The following is an 18,419-nucleotide window of genomic DNA, read 5'->3' on the forward strand; positions in this document are numbered from 1 at the left end:
TGCTGTTGTTTAATATGGCTGCTGCTACTACTGCAGCTACTTATAAAATAGGAATATAAGAAGCTGCTAATACTAGGTCAGAGTACTGATCCCACAAGCCCTGAATTCTCTATTCTGACTGACTGGTCTCAGGCAAAGAGGGGTCTTTGACACCATCTGCTTCCTGATTATTACTTTAAAATAGAGTTTCCAGGGACCTTATGTGTGCAGTGAAGCATGTGCTCTATCACTGAGCTATTTTCCCAGAAAATGTGGTTTCTGCCTAGTTTAGGCACTGGTTAAAGGATGGGTAGGGAAGCAGACCTTGGATTACATTGGGAATCCCCCCCCCATTTCCCCCCCTGTTTTGCAAGGAGATAAATTTGGGGAGTCCCTCATCCAATCCAAGCGAGATTTTTTATTATGGATGATTTTTCATTTCTTTTCACACTTATATCAAGGACCCCTATAATCACCAGTCAGAGCTAGCCATCCTTTGTGATTTTGTGGGAGGTAGTTTGAACTTATCTATAATTATCCTAAGGCATCCGTGTTGAATTCCAGGCTGTGGTGACAACTGTGTGACAAACCCAAGCGTAGTTTTCCAGCAGGACTTCTGATTTTGACAGAACCTTGGACAGCTCCAAGTGAAGCTCAGGCTGGCAACTCACATGCAAGCTCATGAAACTCATACCTGTTTTCAGCAGGATAGACCTCTAGATAGATTCTTAATTAGGGCTGTGGCTCAGTCTGAATGGCTAGCCCCACCTGAACTTGGAGAAATCTCTTGTAGTTGAAAGCCTTGCTCAATTTAGTAACTGTTTGCTTGGACATCATGGGTGAGAGGGTCTGGTTTGTTGCGGTTCAACAGGAGTCAGTTGCCACCCTTCCAGACCCTTGGCTGTTAGTTAGGAACCCTGGCATCCCACCAAGATGTTTGAGATAGGTGATAGCACAATACACTGTGGTTTCTTACGGAGATAGATAATTGAGGGTTGGTGTTGAGGGACAGCTCCATCGCCCTTAAAGGGGAGGAGTCCAGCCCTAGGTCCACAAGAGCTCCAGGTCACAAATTCCTGGATGCTTTCCGGATACAATGCTAATAAAACTATACAGTGGTACCTTGAGTTAAGTATTTAATTCGTTCCAGAGGTCCGTTCTTAACCTGAAACTGTTCTTAACCTGAAGCACCACTTTAGCTAATGGGGCCTCCTGCTGCTGCCGTGCCACTGGAGCATGATTTCTGTTCTCATCCTGAAGCAAAGTTCTTAACCCAAGGTATTATTTCTGAGTTAGCGGAGTCTGTACTTGAGCCAATCCTAAGCACCCTTAAGCTATTGGGCTTCAATATTGGGTCAAAGCCATTTACAGTGGTACCTTGGGTTAAGAACTTAATTCGTTCTGGAGGTCCATTCTTAACCTGAAACTGTTCTTAACCTGAGGTACCACTTTAGCTAATGGGGCCTCCCGCTGCTGCTGCTCCACCGCCACATGATTTTTGTTCTCTGAAGCAAAGTTCTTAACCTGAGGTACTATTTCTGGGTTAGCGGAGACTGTAAGCTGAAGCATCTGTAACCCGAGTTACCATTGTAAATCGTACTCAGGGTAAACTTAATGTGATTTACTTGGATCTACCCCATTCTTGTCCCATCCCTCCTCCTATTTATGTTGGAATCTTTTGCTGTTTGTAGTCATTATCATTACCATTCTGTAATGCACAGGAAAAGTTACCTCTAGCCTCTTGAGTTTTCATAGTGTGTTCTGCATTTGACGTTCTGTGGTTTGTTTAAATTTGTAAAGCTTTGTAATTCTACTCTCTGTGTGTTTGCTACTATCTAAATTTAATGAACTGTAACCAAACTCCAAACTGGGGTATTGTTTAATCCTTAAAATATTGGTCTCAGCTGGGGTTTACCATTTCAGAGCAATAAATGCAAATTAGAGTATTGCAAATATATCCCGAACATTGAGTACGATATCCTCATGTTTATACGGTCCCCTTTGATTCTAGAAGGGAAGAGAAACATATACATAAAAGAGCAGAGGAAGTCCCCATATACAGGATGATCTGTACACAATTCAAAGCCATTAGACTGAAGCCAATCTTGTAACCTAGCGATATGTACATATCTACTTTCGTTTCAAATGGGAAACACACATGTTAATCAGAAATATAAACATAGAACCTCAGCCTTGGGTTCAGCTTTGCCAGTCACCATATCATCTGGACCAAATCAACACTACCCAGGGAGGAGCTCCATTGTAAATATGGAGGTCCTTCACCCTGAAAGATCATTACACCCACTTTAGTGGAAAATAGCGTTCAATGTTGCTTAAGGGATGTGTGTTTGGAGATGCTCTCCTTGGGGATGGTTCAGGGATTCAGACTTTGAAAATCCCAATACAAAATGTCCCATTCTCTACCTGTTGGATGAATCTGCAGATCAGACCATGGCTGTTTTGTACTTCTCTGAATCTTCTGACCAGCTCAGAAGTGCAAGCCAATCTTCCCAGGGCAGTGGGGTCACTCCAGGAGCCATAGAATAAATTGGACATCCCTCTTCAGCACTGGAAACAGCATTCTCACACTGGAGAGGGAGATCCAATATCTGATTTCCCCCTCTTAACTACTAACCTCCAAAATATTGCCTCAGCAGATGTTTGGCATGGGCAGATCCCCAAAGGAGGTGTGTTTGGGACGGTTTGGTGGAGCATCATGGAGGAGTGGGAAATGGCTGGAATCCAAAGCTATCCTGATACCCTGATATGCCCCCAAACGAAATCTCTCTTTTTCTACCCATTTTGTCCTACTATTTTTAAGTGGAAGGCTAAATGTTTTTTGGGGGGTAGAGGGAAGAAACCCAGCCTAGAAGTGGATAGATTTCCCCCCCCCCCCTTAGAACCTCCCATTCTGCCATCTTGAACCTGACAAAGGTTTGGATATCATGGCTGAACCATCTTCAGATTCTGCACCTGCCCCCATAATAGGGCTGCAGCCTAAATATGTCAAAATATGGGTTTTGGTAACCCCCTCCCTCCCCCCCAAAAAACCTTGCAGATTTATGATGAAACGAAGGGTAGTAGCCAAGTAATGCATCCCAACAGCCCAAGGAATTTCTGCTTGGGTAAAATAACTTACCCCTCTCTTTTCCCCACCTGAGTACCACCCACCCTCCCCAAATCATCTCTGGAAGTTTGAGAGGACATCTAACAAAGAGATTGCAGAGATGGTGTGGGAGAGAGGTAGGAAGTCCTGTTGCCCAAGCAGAAATGCTTGCAATGATGGAACCCTGACTTATTGCTACTTTGCTACTCATAAGTAAAGGAGCTATGGATAAAAGTGTGAAATAGATTCATCTGTTCCTACCCTTCTCCCCCACTGCAGTAAGTCCAGAACCATCCTTTCAGAAGAACATCAGGTACACATTGCAGTGCACAGGGTTCTGAATCGGAGAGAGTTAATAAAATATATAAGGTGATATAAAAATAGCATTAATGATTTTTCTTCTGCTGCGCAGCTGAAAATGCTTCTCTGCTGCCTCTAATAATTGTGAAAATCTTAATTCCAGTCATTGTGAAAAGGTTAAGGATTAAGCTCCATCTAACTCTGGAAAAGTCAATTTAATTTTGACACAGTATTTCATGAAGCCAGGATTTCTCAATAAGAATTAACAATTCCACTTTGAAGCCTTTAAAAAACCCCCCCAAAACCCCAAACTAGTATCTCTTTTTGGCAAGTGAAACAGTTCTGCTGACACTTTCAGGTTTAGTCAATGCAATTTTGTTTTCCAGACTGTGACCAAAAGCTATGTTAGCAACCAAGCTTGCTGAAATTTAATGATGACCACCCTTATGGCGGACAAAATCAATTAATTGTGTGTTTTTTTAATTAAAAAAATCAGTTGATTATCATCATGACCAGGAACATTGTTTAATTGGTTTGTCTAGGTTTTAAACAGAGAAAAAGTATCATACTAATATAGGTGTGTGGATGGAGAACATAGTCACCTGCACCACAAAATGGTGAGGGTGTGTGTATGGGCCATTTAGTTCAGTCTTTGTCAACCTGGTGCCTTCCATATTTTTGGACTACAACTCCCATCATTCCTGGCCCATGCTGGCTTGGGCTGTTGTCCAAAACATCTAGAGGGCTCTAGGTTGGTGAAGGCTGGTCTAATCTCCACAGCATTTTGACCAGACTATCTCAGCAACTTTTTGCATCTAGGAAGCTGTCCCCTCAATAGTGGAATGGATGTGAAGTAGAGGTTGGATGGCCACCTGTCATGGATTGTTTAGATGAGATTCCTACATTGCAGGGGTTAGTCTAGATAACCGCCAGGGTCCTTTCCAACTCTATGATTTTAAGTAATCTAGGTGTATCTAAGCACTGGTGGACCTCTGGATCATGGGATCAGAATATGTAGCTCTTGTACAGTGATACCTGGGGTTACATACACTTCAGGTTACATATACTTCAGGTTACAGACTCTGCTAACCCAGAAGTAGTGCTTCAGGTTAAGAGCTTTGCTTCAGCATGAGAACAGAAATCGTGCTCCAGCAGCGCGGCAGCAGCGGGAGGCCCCATTAGCTAAAGTGGTGCTTCAGGTTAAGAACAGTTTCAGGTTAAGTACGGACCTCTGGAACGAATTAAGTACTTAACCTGAGGTACCACTGTACTTGCAGAAAGTATGCTGGTAGCTGTCATCATGAAACTGCACCACTGAAAATCGAGGGTTGTAGCCAACAAAGCTGTACTCAGAGTAGACCTGTTGAATATAATGACCCTAAGTTAGCCATGCTCATTAACCCTAAACCAACCCATACTCGATGGGTTGACTCTGTAGGACTAACAGTGCATACAGCCCACATTTTTGGCTTGGAAGGTGAATTACATGCAGAAAATTGTATGATTTTATTGTATAGTTTTACTCAGTGTACAAATGGCTTAAAAGCCACAACCCGCTAAAGAGGGAGAATCTGTGTAGGCCATGTTGACTGACTTGGGAGACAGGTGTGAGGAGGAGACAGCAGATAGAACCAGATGGAATAAAATAAAGACCCAAACTCCAGTTTTGAAGCTGAGAATTTGGAGATTTTGAGGGTTATTGTTTTTTTAATTGCCTTTGCTGTGATATTTAGGAATGTTTTTGATCTGTATTCCTTGGTACATGTGATGGATTATGTAGAACCAGAATATCACTGTGTTACTGAAGTAGAGATAACGTTTCCTGTATGTCTAAGAAACAGAATGATCAGTCCAGGTAGACAAGACTTGATTTTATTAATAAAATGTATATTTTTCCCTCTTTGAGGTGAAAGTTACAAACTTTGGTTTTTTTAAAAAAAGGAATTCTGAACAGCAAACCGTTGACTTTAAAATCTGTTGTACATATAAAATGTATGCATGATTTAAAAAAAAACAGCTGAAAACGAGCTACTTGAATCTGATATCAATTAATTTAAACAAATTTATATAAGAAATAGTAATAAACATTTATTTTTCAAGTCTTACATATATTATGAAAAATAAGTACAAAAGGATTTGCGTTTTTAAGTTAATATCTATGTCTGACTACCTGGAGAGAGAAAAATGTGTTGAGGCCAGGGTAGATTAGCCACGGGGTGGTTGTGGGGTGGGGGATGCATAGCAAATTATGACTGTTTGGTCAGAAAATAAGTTCTATAGCTAGCTGTTTCCTTGTTGGTTGCTTGGCAGCTAGGTAGAATCACATGACCTGGACTTAATTTGCCACAATCCAGCAAAGGGTATTCATGAGTAGACCCATATTTCTACTCCTGCATCTCCTTTACTGAGGGAGTAACAGATTCTAGGAATACATATCCAGAACACGGAACATGTGCATGGGGTCTTCCTCCTCCTCTTCCTGCAAACCACTGAAAGGATGATCAGTACTGACAGTATTCAGCACCAATTGGCCAAAACAACCCCACAAGCAATAACTTGACCTGGTCTACTAGCACCTTTAACAAGCAGCTGGGTCTGCCGAAATCAACAGGTGAAGTTTTTCATGCTAATATCTGCTCATCAAGCTCATCAACGTCTTAAAAGACACATCTACTGGAGCTGTTATAAATATTGGCAATCCTACACACACCTGAGAGTAGATGACTCTCACCATCTTACTTTCTTGATATACGGCTTTCTGTTGGGCTCCGATATTCCTCGACTGGGACTCAAGAAAATAAATACTGATGGGGATGAGAGGATAGAATCTGAGACTTCTTATATTGAATGATGTTCAGGGCAGGAAATATTAATCTTGGCTCACATATAATGGTGTAATTCCATCAGACAACTGATGGGGACACAATCCATAAATAATGGTTTAGAATCTGGTTTCAGTATCTATGTGACAAAATTCAGGTGAGGTACAAGAAACGGAATGGCCATAGGCTTCTCCAGGTTTTCAAAAATAATGCATGTGGGCTCAGTTGGGGTTAGACATGCACACTGGCTGTTTCCCTGATGTTCCTATGTGCATTGGAAATACCTGCTCCCCCTCTCAGCTTTCTTGCATTTTCAGGGTTCCTCGTTGCAAGACGTTTGCTAAGCATATACTGTACACACTTAGAAGGCCCCTTCAGAAAGCTTGGAGGTGGATCCACATACACCTAACGCCCACATCCTGCCCCAGTTTGAGCCTCATATATTCTTTCTGAATGTTTGAAGACAACTCCCATGACAAGTTAGTTGAGGGCCTCTTTTTGATGCTGCCTGTAGGGCATGGCAGGCAGAGCATGCATGCTTCTCCACCTAGCTCTGGTAACATCTCTCCACATGAGAGGAGAACATGGGGCAGCTCCTCCACATAGCCATGTTGCTCCAGTTTGGGGGATGAGCAGTAACACTGATGTAGCAAAGAGCGACAGAATAGACTCCTTCTACATGGCCTCAGCCTCCCAATATTACCAGAGAGGAACAGGAAGATCTCATGCACCAACAGCTCCCACACCAGCGGTTCTCAACCTATGGGGCCCCAGATATTGTTGGACTACAACTCCCATCATCCCTGAGCTCTGGCCTTGCTACCTAGGGGTGATGGGAGTTGTAGTTCAACAACATCTGGGGACCCACAGGTTGAGAAAGGCTGTCCCACACCCTAAAAGTAGCATCAGAAGAGGCCCTGCATCACAATTTCATTTTAACCATACATGGTTCCCATTCCCAAACATAAAACTTGCTTATTTTAGGCATATATCAATATATATATATTCTTGAAATTCCCTGGCATCAGAAAAGGAAAAGGAAAAAAGTCTGAGGTATAGCACCATGGAACAGCACCTCAATTGGTACTTTCCTTCTTGGAGTTCTTTATCACAAAGCAGTAACAGTAGAGACGTGTGTTACTAAAATGTTTCCAGTTCTGCCACCTGAGCTTTTCCTGGTGACTACAAATAACAGAGCTCTTGAACAGCAATATATACAAAGGGTTTTTTATTATTAATATTAATATTATTAATCAGAAAAAAATATGGGATTGGATTCACTGGAAATTACAACTTTATTTTTTCATAATACATACGCAGTATTGACAACATAATTTTGAAATCATTATAACAGAAGAGCCAGTTGCTATTCAGGGACACATGCAAGTTTTGGAAATGGACATAGAAAGGACAGCGTTGTACTGTACATAGAATAATTACAGTTTATTAAACATACCTTCTTAGCACCTCTTATGTTGTAATGGAAGGAGCACCATGACATTCAATTTTACAGCACCAAAATATCAAGGGAGGGACAGGTGGGTTGGGGCGGAATGGGATGTTGGAGGGTTTTCAGATAATTTACCCCACGTTGTCTGTCTCTGCCGCAGGATCCTTCATAATGGGCCAAACAAGTTTAAGTCATGTGAATCTGGTCCTACTGGGGCAACAGGTGTTTTCTAGAGAAGACATACATACATGGTGAGACATATTTTTCTATTCCATTCTTATTCAAAACTTGCATGTGGCATCAAGTGGGGTTGGTGGGTAGCACCAAGGTGCATTTTTTCTTTGTTGACGATCTTCTCTTTGTTTCTAAGCTTAACCAAGGAAACAGACGGGGCCAATTTCAAATCCAAACTTCTGATTCTGATCACCAAAGTCATTAATCATCACATCAAAAATAGGCACTTGGTCAATTTTGGGAGTATCAATTTCAAGAACAGTCTTTGCATAGCCTTTTCGTGTCTGTAAAAAAACACACAAACCAAAATGAAAATAAGTTGTCACTTAATGCAGTAAAGACCTGTAAATGTCTCCTAGATTGTCCGTAATAGGGCTGGGGAACCTTCCTTATGTCAAGGGCTATATACAGTGCTACCTTGCTTCTCAAACTTAATCCGTTTCAGAAGTCCGTTATAAAACCAAAGCGTTCCAAAACCAAGGTGTGCTTTTCCATAGAAAGTAATGCAAAATGAATTAATCTGTTCCAGACTTTTAAAAACAATCTCTAAAACAGCAATTTAACATGAATTTTACTATCTAACAAGACCATTTCTGGGCTAGGGTTAGGGTTAACTTTTTGGATTGGGTTGGTGTTAGGGTAAGGATTAGAATTAGGGTTCGGGTCAGTGGTGTTTTCTTGTGATTTTGATTCATTTGTGGTTGGTTTCCTTTTTTCAATTTGTTGTGTTGCTGCCCTTTCATGAGTTGCAAGTTTGTTGGCTGTGTGGTTTTCTGGATAGTTTCGGTTTTACCGTATTTTTCGCACCATAGGACGCACCGGACAATAGGACGCACCTTGTTTTAGAGGGGGGAGAACAAGGGGAAAAAAATTCTTCCGCTTTCTGCCCAGCGCCCCGTCAGCGAAGCGGCAGGAGGCGCTGCGCAGAGAGTGGGAGAATTTCCCTCCTCTTGTTTTCCCGCTCTAAAACAAGGTGCCGTTTAAGGTGCGTTCAGGCGGCTACCTTGGAAGCCTGGAGAGCGAGAGGGGTCGGTGCGCACCGACCCCTCTCGCTCTCCAGGCTTCAGGTTCCTTTCGACCTGCTCTTTGGGGCTGGCGAGAGAAGCCCACCACCAGCCCCAAAGAGCAGGTCAGGGAGCAGCGGCCATAGGCGCGCATCACCTCTCCAGCCGGGAGAGGGTCGCGGGGGGGGGGCTTCTTTAGCCCCGTGCCTGCTCTCCCGGCTGGAGAGGTGACGCGCGCCTATGGCAGGAGCCTCCATAGCCGAGCGTCACCTCTCCAGCCGGGAGAGCGCACACGGGGCTAAAGCAGCCCCCCGCGACCCTCTCCTGGCTGGAGACGCGGGGCTGGGGCGGGGGAAGTCCGAGCTCCCCCCCCCCCCGGAACGGGACCCAGAGCCATGCCGAAGCTGCGCACAGCTTTGGCATCACTCTGGGAGATTGCGGGGCTGGGGGAGGAGGAAGCCCTCCGCCAGCCTCCAAACCATGTCGGGAGACAGCGGGAGGGCGCGCTGCGCCTCTCCCACTGTCTCCTGAGTTTGTGGGGCTGGCAACGGGGAGGAGCAGGCTTCTCCCCCCGCCAGCCTTCTAACCAAGTTGGGGGAAAGCGGGATGGCGGCGTTCCGCCTCCCCGCTGTCCCCCGAGCTTGTGGGGCTGGCGGTGGGGCTCTCCTGAAGCCTGGAGAGCGAGAGGGGTAGGTGCGCACCGACCCCTCTCGCTCTCCAGCTTCAGCGAAAGCCTGCATTCGCACCATAGGACGCACACACATTTCCCCTTCATTTTTGGAGGGGAAAAAGTGCGTCCTATAGTGCGAAAAATATGGTAATTTTAAATGCTCAGCTGGGGAGCACGAAGCCTCCGCTTCCCAGCTGAGAGATCCCCGCCCCTGCTCCTGCTTGCACACGAATAGGAGCTGGGGAGGTGCAGGCTCCATCACACTTTCCATTGAGGGGTTTGCGGCTGGGTCTCAGTACCTGCACCACCTGAAGGCAGCCAGGTGGAATAGTTGCTGGGGTGGCGAAGGTGGAGGCAGCCTGGCAGCTGCATCTGAGAGCCCCTAAACCGCCGCTGAGGCAGCTGTCAGGTTGTCTCCACCTTCGCCACCCGATGCTCCTTTAAACTTCTCTGTTGAGGTGAGCACACCCCTCACTGGAAAAGTGTGAAAGAGCCTGGTCCTCTCCAGGTGAGCAGCCCCAATCCAGCTCCTACTCGCATGCAAGCAGGAGTGGGACTGGGAAACGGAGGGTTCGTGTTCCCCAGCTGAGCTGCCCCACTCCCGCTCCTATTCCCGTGCAAGCAGGAGCGGGGGCACTCAAAAGGGAACAGTTCGGATTCCGAAAAAGTTCACAAACCAGAACACCTACTTCCAGGTTTGCGGCGTTCAAATTCCAAGTAAGTCAAGGCATTAATGGTGATGAGACTTAGGAAAAAAGCTCCCATGGCACCAAACTGCTGTGTACATGTGGGTCTTTTTAAAGGGGGGGGGTCACAGCAGGGGAAGGAAGGATTAAGCCTCCCCTCCCCATGCACTATGATCTCCTCAGATTGCTTCACATATGGCAATTAGTCTTACAGAAAAGCTTCCTTTACTGCCAATGGGAGCTTCCCCACCTCACTCCCATACCCAAGCCTAATTGCTGCCAAGGCTGGATCTGAAGGCACTATGAGCTGGCAATTTCCATGCTCTAGAATCAAGTAGGCTATGGGTTACAGAGTACCAACACCAGGAATGTAGGCATTGACCATCTGGCAAAGAGATACAGCTGCAACTTGGCAATGCAAAAGCAGATAGGACTTTCAGAGGCCTCAGACTGTTAAGTTCAGTCGCGGATGACTCTGGGGTTGCGGTGCTCATCTCGCTTTACTGGCCGAGGGAGCCGGCATTTGTCTGCAGACAGTTTCTGGGTCAAGAGGCCAGCATGACTAAGCCACTTCTGGATAAACCAGAGCAGCACATGGAAACGCTGTTTGCCTTCCCGCCGGAGCGGTACCTATTTATCTACTTGCACTTTGACGTGCTTTCAAACTGCTAGGTTGGCAGGAGCAGGGACGGAGCAACGGGAGCTCACCCCGTCGCAGGGATTCAAACTGCTGACCTTCTGATCAGCAAGCCCTAGGCTCAGTGGTTTAGACCACAGCGCCACCTGTGTCCCATATGCATTTAATAAGCTGATGCATAAAAATGCTACTTTTTTGCACATCTTAGCCAACGCTCAAATGACAGCCTGCATTTTGATTAAAAAACACTGCCACTATGGAAAAATTTCCAAGTGGCTATCACTAGTATCTATTTATCACACCCAGTCTTTCTCTGAGCAATGTGGTGCGTTAGATAATGTGCTATACTCATTTTGTGGGGGAAGCCAATGTGCTGGAGATGAATTGCCTTCTCACCCAACCATGGTCTAATGTGGAGGGACAGAAAAGGAAGGATGACGTCTTGCTTCCTCCAGGAACCATGCTGCCATGTCTGGCTGGGGTTCCCACCAAATGCAGGCACTGCTGCAGCTAACAATGCAAATTATGGGAGCTGGGGAAACAGGATGGGCATTGGAAGGACTGTGGGTGACAGGGGCAGTGTAGTCATGGGTAAGGGCAAAGGAAGAGCCCATCTAGCCCAGCATTCTCTTCTCATAGTGACCAACCAGATTCTTAGGGTGAAGCCCAGAAGCCAAACATTAGGGCAATAACTACAGCGATGGCATTCTTCCATGGGGTGAGGGGGGCAGACTGGTGAAGCAGGTGGGTTGTGGGATCATCAGAGATGGTAAAGAATGGAGGGACACATTTAAAAAGGGAATTGTTCTGAATAAATAGAACCAGGGGTCAAGGAGAAGGGAATCACAAGGAGGGCCATCAAGCCAGTGTTATGAAACCCACAGGCTTCTTGAGGTTACGTCAGTAACGTCAATACTTGTGAAACTTCTCAGACACACTTTCCTTAATACCATTCTATCCGTATCAGATTTCAGTGCCACTTCAAACGGCAGCTCATCGGATAAGAAGAGGAGGAGATAAAAAAAAGAAAGCAAGCTTTGGTATTGCTTTCACTTGGCATTTTCTGCTTTAGGGAGAAATTATATTAAAATGGTAGAAGGGGGCCTTCCATTTGCAGCATTATTCTTATTCATCTTTTTCAGAGTACAAATGCTTTCCCATTACGATCTTATATCTCAATCCTCTTTCTCCAGTGACTTGGCTTGTCAGTGCATATAGAACAGCTTATTGTCTGATTTTATTTTATTCTTTTGGTCTTTCCTTACGTTATGGGCTAACACTACTTTCCCATCTTCCCAAGTTTAAAAGTGTTCTAATTATTGCTATTTTAAAAAGAGACGACACTGCGCAGGTGAAGAACTAACTCCAGAAACGAACTATGGTTTTGTTTTTTGTTTTTAAAGAAAGGTCTTGGGAGACATGCATGATAGCATTAAACTGAACTCATTTGATTAAGGTGGCAGGTTAGCTTAGGGAAGCAGAAAAGCATATCAAGGGCTTATACTTACCGCACAGCCATCGTGAAGAACTTTGATGTAAGGATTGTTGTCATAAGACATCTCTTCATCGTTTGAGCCTAAGAACCTCAGTGCTTTGTCATAGCTGTCAGAAGACACGTCATGCCATGCCACTGACTGATGGCAGTTATAAGTGAAGTTCTGTCGGGCAGAGGCACTCAGTAGTTTAAGGAATGTCATTTGGACCATATTAATGGAATTGCCTTCAGCATCCACATAGGAAAGCTGAGGAGTAAAAACAAAAGAAAATACAGACCCATGAAACAGGTGCATAAACATGTGGTCGGTTCTCCTTTTAAAGTGCAAAACAAGATTACACTTGACACAAAAACACATTAACTGGCTTCCCTATAAATCAACTGACACAATCCTGTTTGCTGTCCCATTAAGAATGCAGTCAAGCTATGAATCAGTAAACAGAGCCTCTTTGGGCAGCGCTACATGATTACGCATTTGGGCCGCAAACTATTACCAGAAGCCGAAAACTATCGCAAATGGTGACCTGCAACCTTGCAACAAACAAACGAACGTTATTCTACAGACACAACTTCGGTTTGCTGCAACTCTGTGGCCTGGTTTAGATGCTTCCTTCCCCAAGTCAAAGGTGCTTCCTTCCAACACCAGTCATGCCATTGTTGGTTCCAACAATGAATTTTGTAATAATGCTTTTCTAGCCTTCTATAACTGTGAAAATGTGTCACGTTTGGGTCCAATGTGCAGGAAAAAAAGCTGTGAAACTTATCAAATAATAAAAAATTAACAAGTGTCAAAATCTTAGGCCCTCCTCTTAGCTTAAGGGCCTGGGTGAAATGGACCTCCTTTGATTGGTCCTGCTTTCTCCTTGACATTTTAGCTCTCTTCATGCAAGGTTGGTTTCCTTTTTTCACTTGATACCAGAGTCTGAAAGCTTTGTGAATGCACTCTTCTGGAAACAAATTAGGGGGCGCACTGAATATATGATCCAGTGCATGCAAAAAATGTATAGGGGTGTCTTTAGTGCAAACTGAAGCTCCAACGCTAGAGTCTCTCTGCAGCAGTGTTGCTGCTGCGTAGTGGAAGGCCAAACATGGCAGGGAAGTTAGTGTGGTGTGGGCATGCCTGCAGTTGCAACCCAGTGCTCCCACTGCTATGCTTGCACTGCGACCCACCTACACATTGCCTCACTCCTCTCCCTTTCATTAAGTTGTCACAACAACACTGACAGGAAGCCAGCATTTTTGGATAAGTTCTCAGCAACAACTTATTAAGAAATCCTTCCCACTGCTCTTTTTCAATGCCTCTAGGTTAGACACGCTCTGGATTTTGCCATCTGTATATCAAGGATGCACAGAGAGATTCTCCCAGGAGCTGTCCCTCAACTGCAGAATTTGTTTCCTCCAAAGATACAGCAAAGCTTGAGCCTGATGATCTGTCATCTGCCCCAAGTCCTGGAGATGGAGTGGACTATAATATAAACCAGCTGCAACTACGAGCAAGGGAAAGAAGAGGCCTTGCAGGCAGCAGAGAGCTCCTTGCGTACACTTTGGTCCTGACCCCGAGCACCAGAAAGGAAACTACGGGCAAATGACTGAATGTGACGATGAAAGTCGCTCAGAACAAACTTGCACGCAGATTGCCCATGGTGGGGATCAAAAGGGATGCAGTCAAAATGTCAAATACGTTGCTGGCATGTTGTATCTTGTGTAATTCCCAGAAAAGTAAACCTACATGCAGAGACCATGTTTTTTGCACACTGATTGAGATTAATTTTGTGCTGTGCTTTCAGAGCCCCACCTCCACAGAGAGATGTTTGGGGTTTGTGTGTCCTGATTTCAATTCATTTTTTTTGTGTCTTGTTCTTGGGTGTGGTTGCAAATGGCCAATTGTCTTTTGCGCCAGACCCAGAAAAAGTAAACCTGCATGTTTTTCACCTACTGACTGATTTGGGCACGCGAGTATGGACTCAGTTGCCTATTAATTCCAGAGTAAAGAAATTATGACTTACCAGCTTGCCTCTCTTAAATTCACTAAACCAGGTTCCTGGATTCTCCTTTGGCCATGATGAAATCCTTACCTGCAAGAGAAGATCAGATACGGCAAGTGTTAATTATGTCGGCAAGAAATGAGTGGGAATTAACAGAGTTTAACATAAACACTGCTAAATTAATCTCCTTTTTTTAAAAAAAAGAAGATGACAACGCTTGGGCTCTGTGCCTAGTTCTAATCATATTTGCGGTTCTGCAGATAGAAATTTATATCCAATTCTCAGATTACATATTAAATAACCAGATACATTAATTGGATTGTTCAGACAGATCTGTGGGAAACCGGTTGCAAGCACTTTGTCTCTTGGCAGAGGGTCTGCCCAGATGGTCTTGGGCTCCCTTCAAATGTTATATAGTCTTGTGATCCTAATTGAAACAGTTATGTCTTCCTGCAAGGTAGAGGGATAGACCATTAAAAGCTAACATAGATTTCAGCTGTACAGTCTCAGTCTGATCAGTGCCTGTTAGGGAAGATGTCCTGGGTCCTCATGGAAGATGCTTAGAGCTTCCCTTTGGAGTTTCAATGGAATTTCCTCCTTCAACTTCTCCTCTGTGAATTGAACTGCCCATATCCTCTGAATATTTATCAGGGACAGGCAGGAGTCCTAAGGGTGGGCAGAGGAGCAGGAGGATGATCCAGGGGAAGGGGGCGGCAATATGTGGGGTTCTGTGCCACCTGTGAGGCTGCAGGTGGAATAAAAGGAAGAATCTAGGCAGTCAGAGATGGGGGAAGAGCTGTAGGAAGGCACAGAGCTGGAAGGGACAGTCCCCAAGAGAGTCGGGCCATTAGAATCTCCTCCATCCTCCTCCCCCCCCCCCCATCTCCGAGGATGGGCTTAAAGCACAGGAGCTGCTGGAGCTGCCACACAGCAGAAATTGACGGTTTAAGAGTACAATTCAAAGTGTTGGTGCTGACCTTTAAAGCCCTAAACAGCCTCGGTCCAGTATACCTGAAGGAGCGTCTCCACCCCCATCATTCTACCTGGACACTGAAGTCTAGTGCCAAGGGCCTTCTAGCGGTTCCCTCACTGCGAGAAGCCAAGTTACAGGGAACTAGGCAGAGGCCCTTCTTGGTAGTGGCACCCGCCCTGCGGAACGCCCTCCCATCAGATGTCAAAAAAATAAACAATTACCTAACATTTAGAAGACGCCTGAAGGCAGCCCTGTTTAGGGAAGCTTTTAATGTTTAACAGATTATTGTATTTTATTATTTTGTTGGAAGCTGCCCAGAGTGGCTGGGGAAACCCAGCCAGAGGGGCAGGGTATGTATGTATGTATGTATGTATGTATGTATAAATAAATAAATAAATAAATAAATTATTATTATTATTATTTGCACACACCATGTCAGATGAGGGGGTTTCAGTGAGCTAGAAGGGTCCCAGTTGGAGCCCAAGTCTGAAGAAGCGGATGTCTTGCTTGCTAATTAGCAGGAGTGGGGTGTAGATCCCTTGCGCCTTAGGAGCTGATGCAATTGGTTGCTTTGCCAATGAAGAACTAGACTTCCCATAACCTGTGCTCACAGGGCAGAGTGTGCTTTGGACAATGTTTGATATCTTATTTTGAGAAGCCACAGAATCTGATTTCAATACTTGATATGTCGTAGTAGGAGAAGAACAGCCCTGTTGGATATGACCAAAGTTGTCTATTCTGCCCAACAGTACTTTGGGCACACATTTAATTTGTGCTCATGGCTCTCAATCCAAGAAGAATGTCACATTTGGAGAAAAGATAACTTTAGAAATATGTAACTCAAAATCATTTCTCATGCATATTCTCCATCTTACCTTAATGACACATGTTAATGTATCATTCATAGAATTTATACTGTTAAAATGGAAAGGGGTCAAGCCATTGCAAGAGGTGTTCAAATTTGGGGAGGTTGGATAGTTACAATGGAATGGCCCTCATTGGTGGGGTGCACATTTTTATTTTTATTTATTTATGGTTATTAGTTTGTCAAAATAAATAATAATATATAAAAATGTGCAGTATGAGATAAACTTAAAATTCTGTATTTAAATACAGATTAAAATGTGAACTTTCATGCAGATTTTAAAAAAATAAAAAATAGTAATTATGGAATGGTGTAGGAACAGGACAGAGCAGAACCAGAATGAGTGAACGCATTGGACCAGAAATAAAATTAGCTTTCCACCCTTAGCAAAGTAATGCAGAGATCTGATTCTGTGCCTGAATCCCTTCAGCAGGATTTGGGCTTGAGTGTGGAGATGCCCCATGTAAACTGTAGTCAGACAAGGAGATTGAGCAAGAAGAGTTGTCGCCCGCTTTCTGTGAGAAGGAGCAAAGAAACAGCTCGCATGCACACACCGAAATGGTCCTCCAGAAAGGGTTAAGAAAAATAGAAACTGAAAGAAAAACATGGCTTTATTTTCCAGGATGGAGCCTGAGCTTCATGTCCTCTTTAGAAATGGCTACACAGCTGTGGTGTGAGAAGGAAAAGAAATGTTGTGGCAAGCAGGTGCAGTCAGCTTACATCTGCGCTGCATGAGGGACTGGGGAGGGCCTCTGATCTCTGCTAACACTGTATTATCACTTCACTGCTTTGTTCAAATTTATGTAAATGTAATGGAGTAATTATCCTGCAAGGAAAGGCACATGAACAAAAATGTGACAGGATTTCCCCCCCTGTTTTAGTCACAATCTTGAAGCAACACAGTAGGAACCGTCAACAACAAATGCGGGGAAGATGGGTACTTACTCCTTCTGACTTCTTATCCGGATATATGCAAGTTTCCCCGCCTGCTGTGAAATTACAGTACACTTTGAAAGAGTCCCCGGAACAACCCTGGTTAGGATCAATCCAATACTCTCCTGTGAAATGAAGAAGAAGGGGAATTACTTCCAATAATTCATTAAGCCGATGCTCAGCTTTTACTGCCATCTAAATGAGGTTGTAAAAAAAATATGCAGTGATGAGATTAGACATTTTGTACCTTTGCACAGAATAAAATGCCCTCCCTATTATTTTCTGTTCTCGCAGTATAGGCTTGCACATTTATCTTGTGCTTCAGAAAACATAGGCAACAATTTTTGAAGGACTTTACAGTGGGAGTCAGAACCACAGCAGACAAATACACTGGTCAACAAAGACTTTTTCCTCAGGGGCACAGCACCCGTGAATTGAGAAACCGGCTAAGTAGGTTGAACAGCAGGTCCAGAATCGAGCCTCTATCAGGCATACAGCCTGAGGGGGGAAGGAGGAGGGAGATCTGTGTTACACACATAAATCAGCACCACTGTAATGAGCAAGAATTGCTTTACACAATTATAAATATGGTTTGCTCTCCCAGGACTGTGCTACTTTAGAATGTAAAGGAGGAATCACATTCTTGAATAGCTCTCATGTATTCGAATGCTCCCTGCATGTAGAAAACCTGCAGGTCAGGAAGGAGGCTAGATGCTCCCTGATGTGCTAGCTTTCTATGGACAAGGGATTTTTGACACGGGTAAATAAGCAACCATATGATATCCTTAACAAGAAGTGGTGCAGATCCAACAGAAAGGTACAAAGAGTAAAGTGGAAGAGGGAATAAGCTGAGTCTGAAGGAAATATCACCCTTCAGGTACAAGTGCAGCTTTGACACAATAAAAACAATATTGCCTTTGAGGATATCAAAACCTAAGACTGGGTCAATAAGCAATAAAACTGTTTGAATTTTTGATTATTATGAACTGCCAGCTCTGTTCACTTTATGCAGCTTCTCATAAGACCTGCTTAATTCTTCCTCAAGACCACATCTCTTTTTTCTTTGCAATGAAACGAACATGTTCTATACAGTAACTAAAATATACTTGATAAAAGGGGGGAAACATCATATAATAAAAGGAATATGAAAGCAGAAAGGCAGTGTGAATGCTAGTCTCTTCATTTAAGCCTTGCCATAGGGTTAAAGAAAATTCCAGCTAAGACAGAGAATTATAAATCCGATTCCTCTTGAACAACATGGCCTGTTTTCTATTGCTCTA

At 44.1% G+C, this 18,419-nt stretch overlaps 1 protein-coding gene across 4 annotated transcripts in view; it reads right to left on the reverse strand.

Moving 5' to 3' along the window:
* Positions 1-5,235: 5,235 nt before the first annotated feature.
* Positions 5,236-18,419, reverse strand: part of COL11A1 (collagen type XI alpha 1 chain) — a 258,210-nt gene continuing 245,026 nt past the window's right edge. For 3 of the 4 annotated variants that reach the window (XM_083743153.1, XM_083743154.1, XM_083743152.1), the window contains 4 exons: positions 17,152-17,264; positions 14,390-14,458; positions 12,397-12,630; positions 5,236-8,175 (listed from right to left, as the gene is read on the reverse strand). In XM_083743153.1, coding sequence (XP_083599279.1) covers positions 8,029-8,175; positions 12,397-12,630; positions 14,390-14,458; positions 17,152-17,264 — 563 coding nt within the window. In that variant the 3' untranslated portion in view covers positions 5,236-8,028. The remainder of the gene's footprint in view (positions 8,176-12,396; positions 12,631-14,389; positions 14,459-17,151; positions 17,265-18,419) is intronic. The other variant, XM_083743155.1, reaches the window with a different exon arrangement.

The sequence above is a fragment of the Podarcis gaigeae genome (genome assembly GCF_964106915.1).
Source record: "Podarcis gaigeae genome assembly, chromosome: 6".
Classification (NCBI taxonomy): domain Eukaryota; kingdom Metazoa; phylum Chordata; class Lepidosauria; order Squamata; family Lacertidae; genus Podarcis; species Podarcis gaigeae.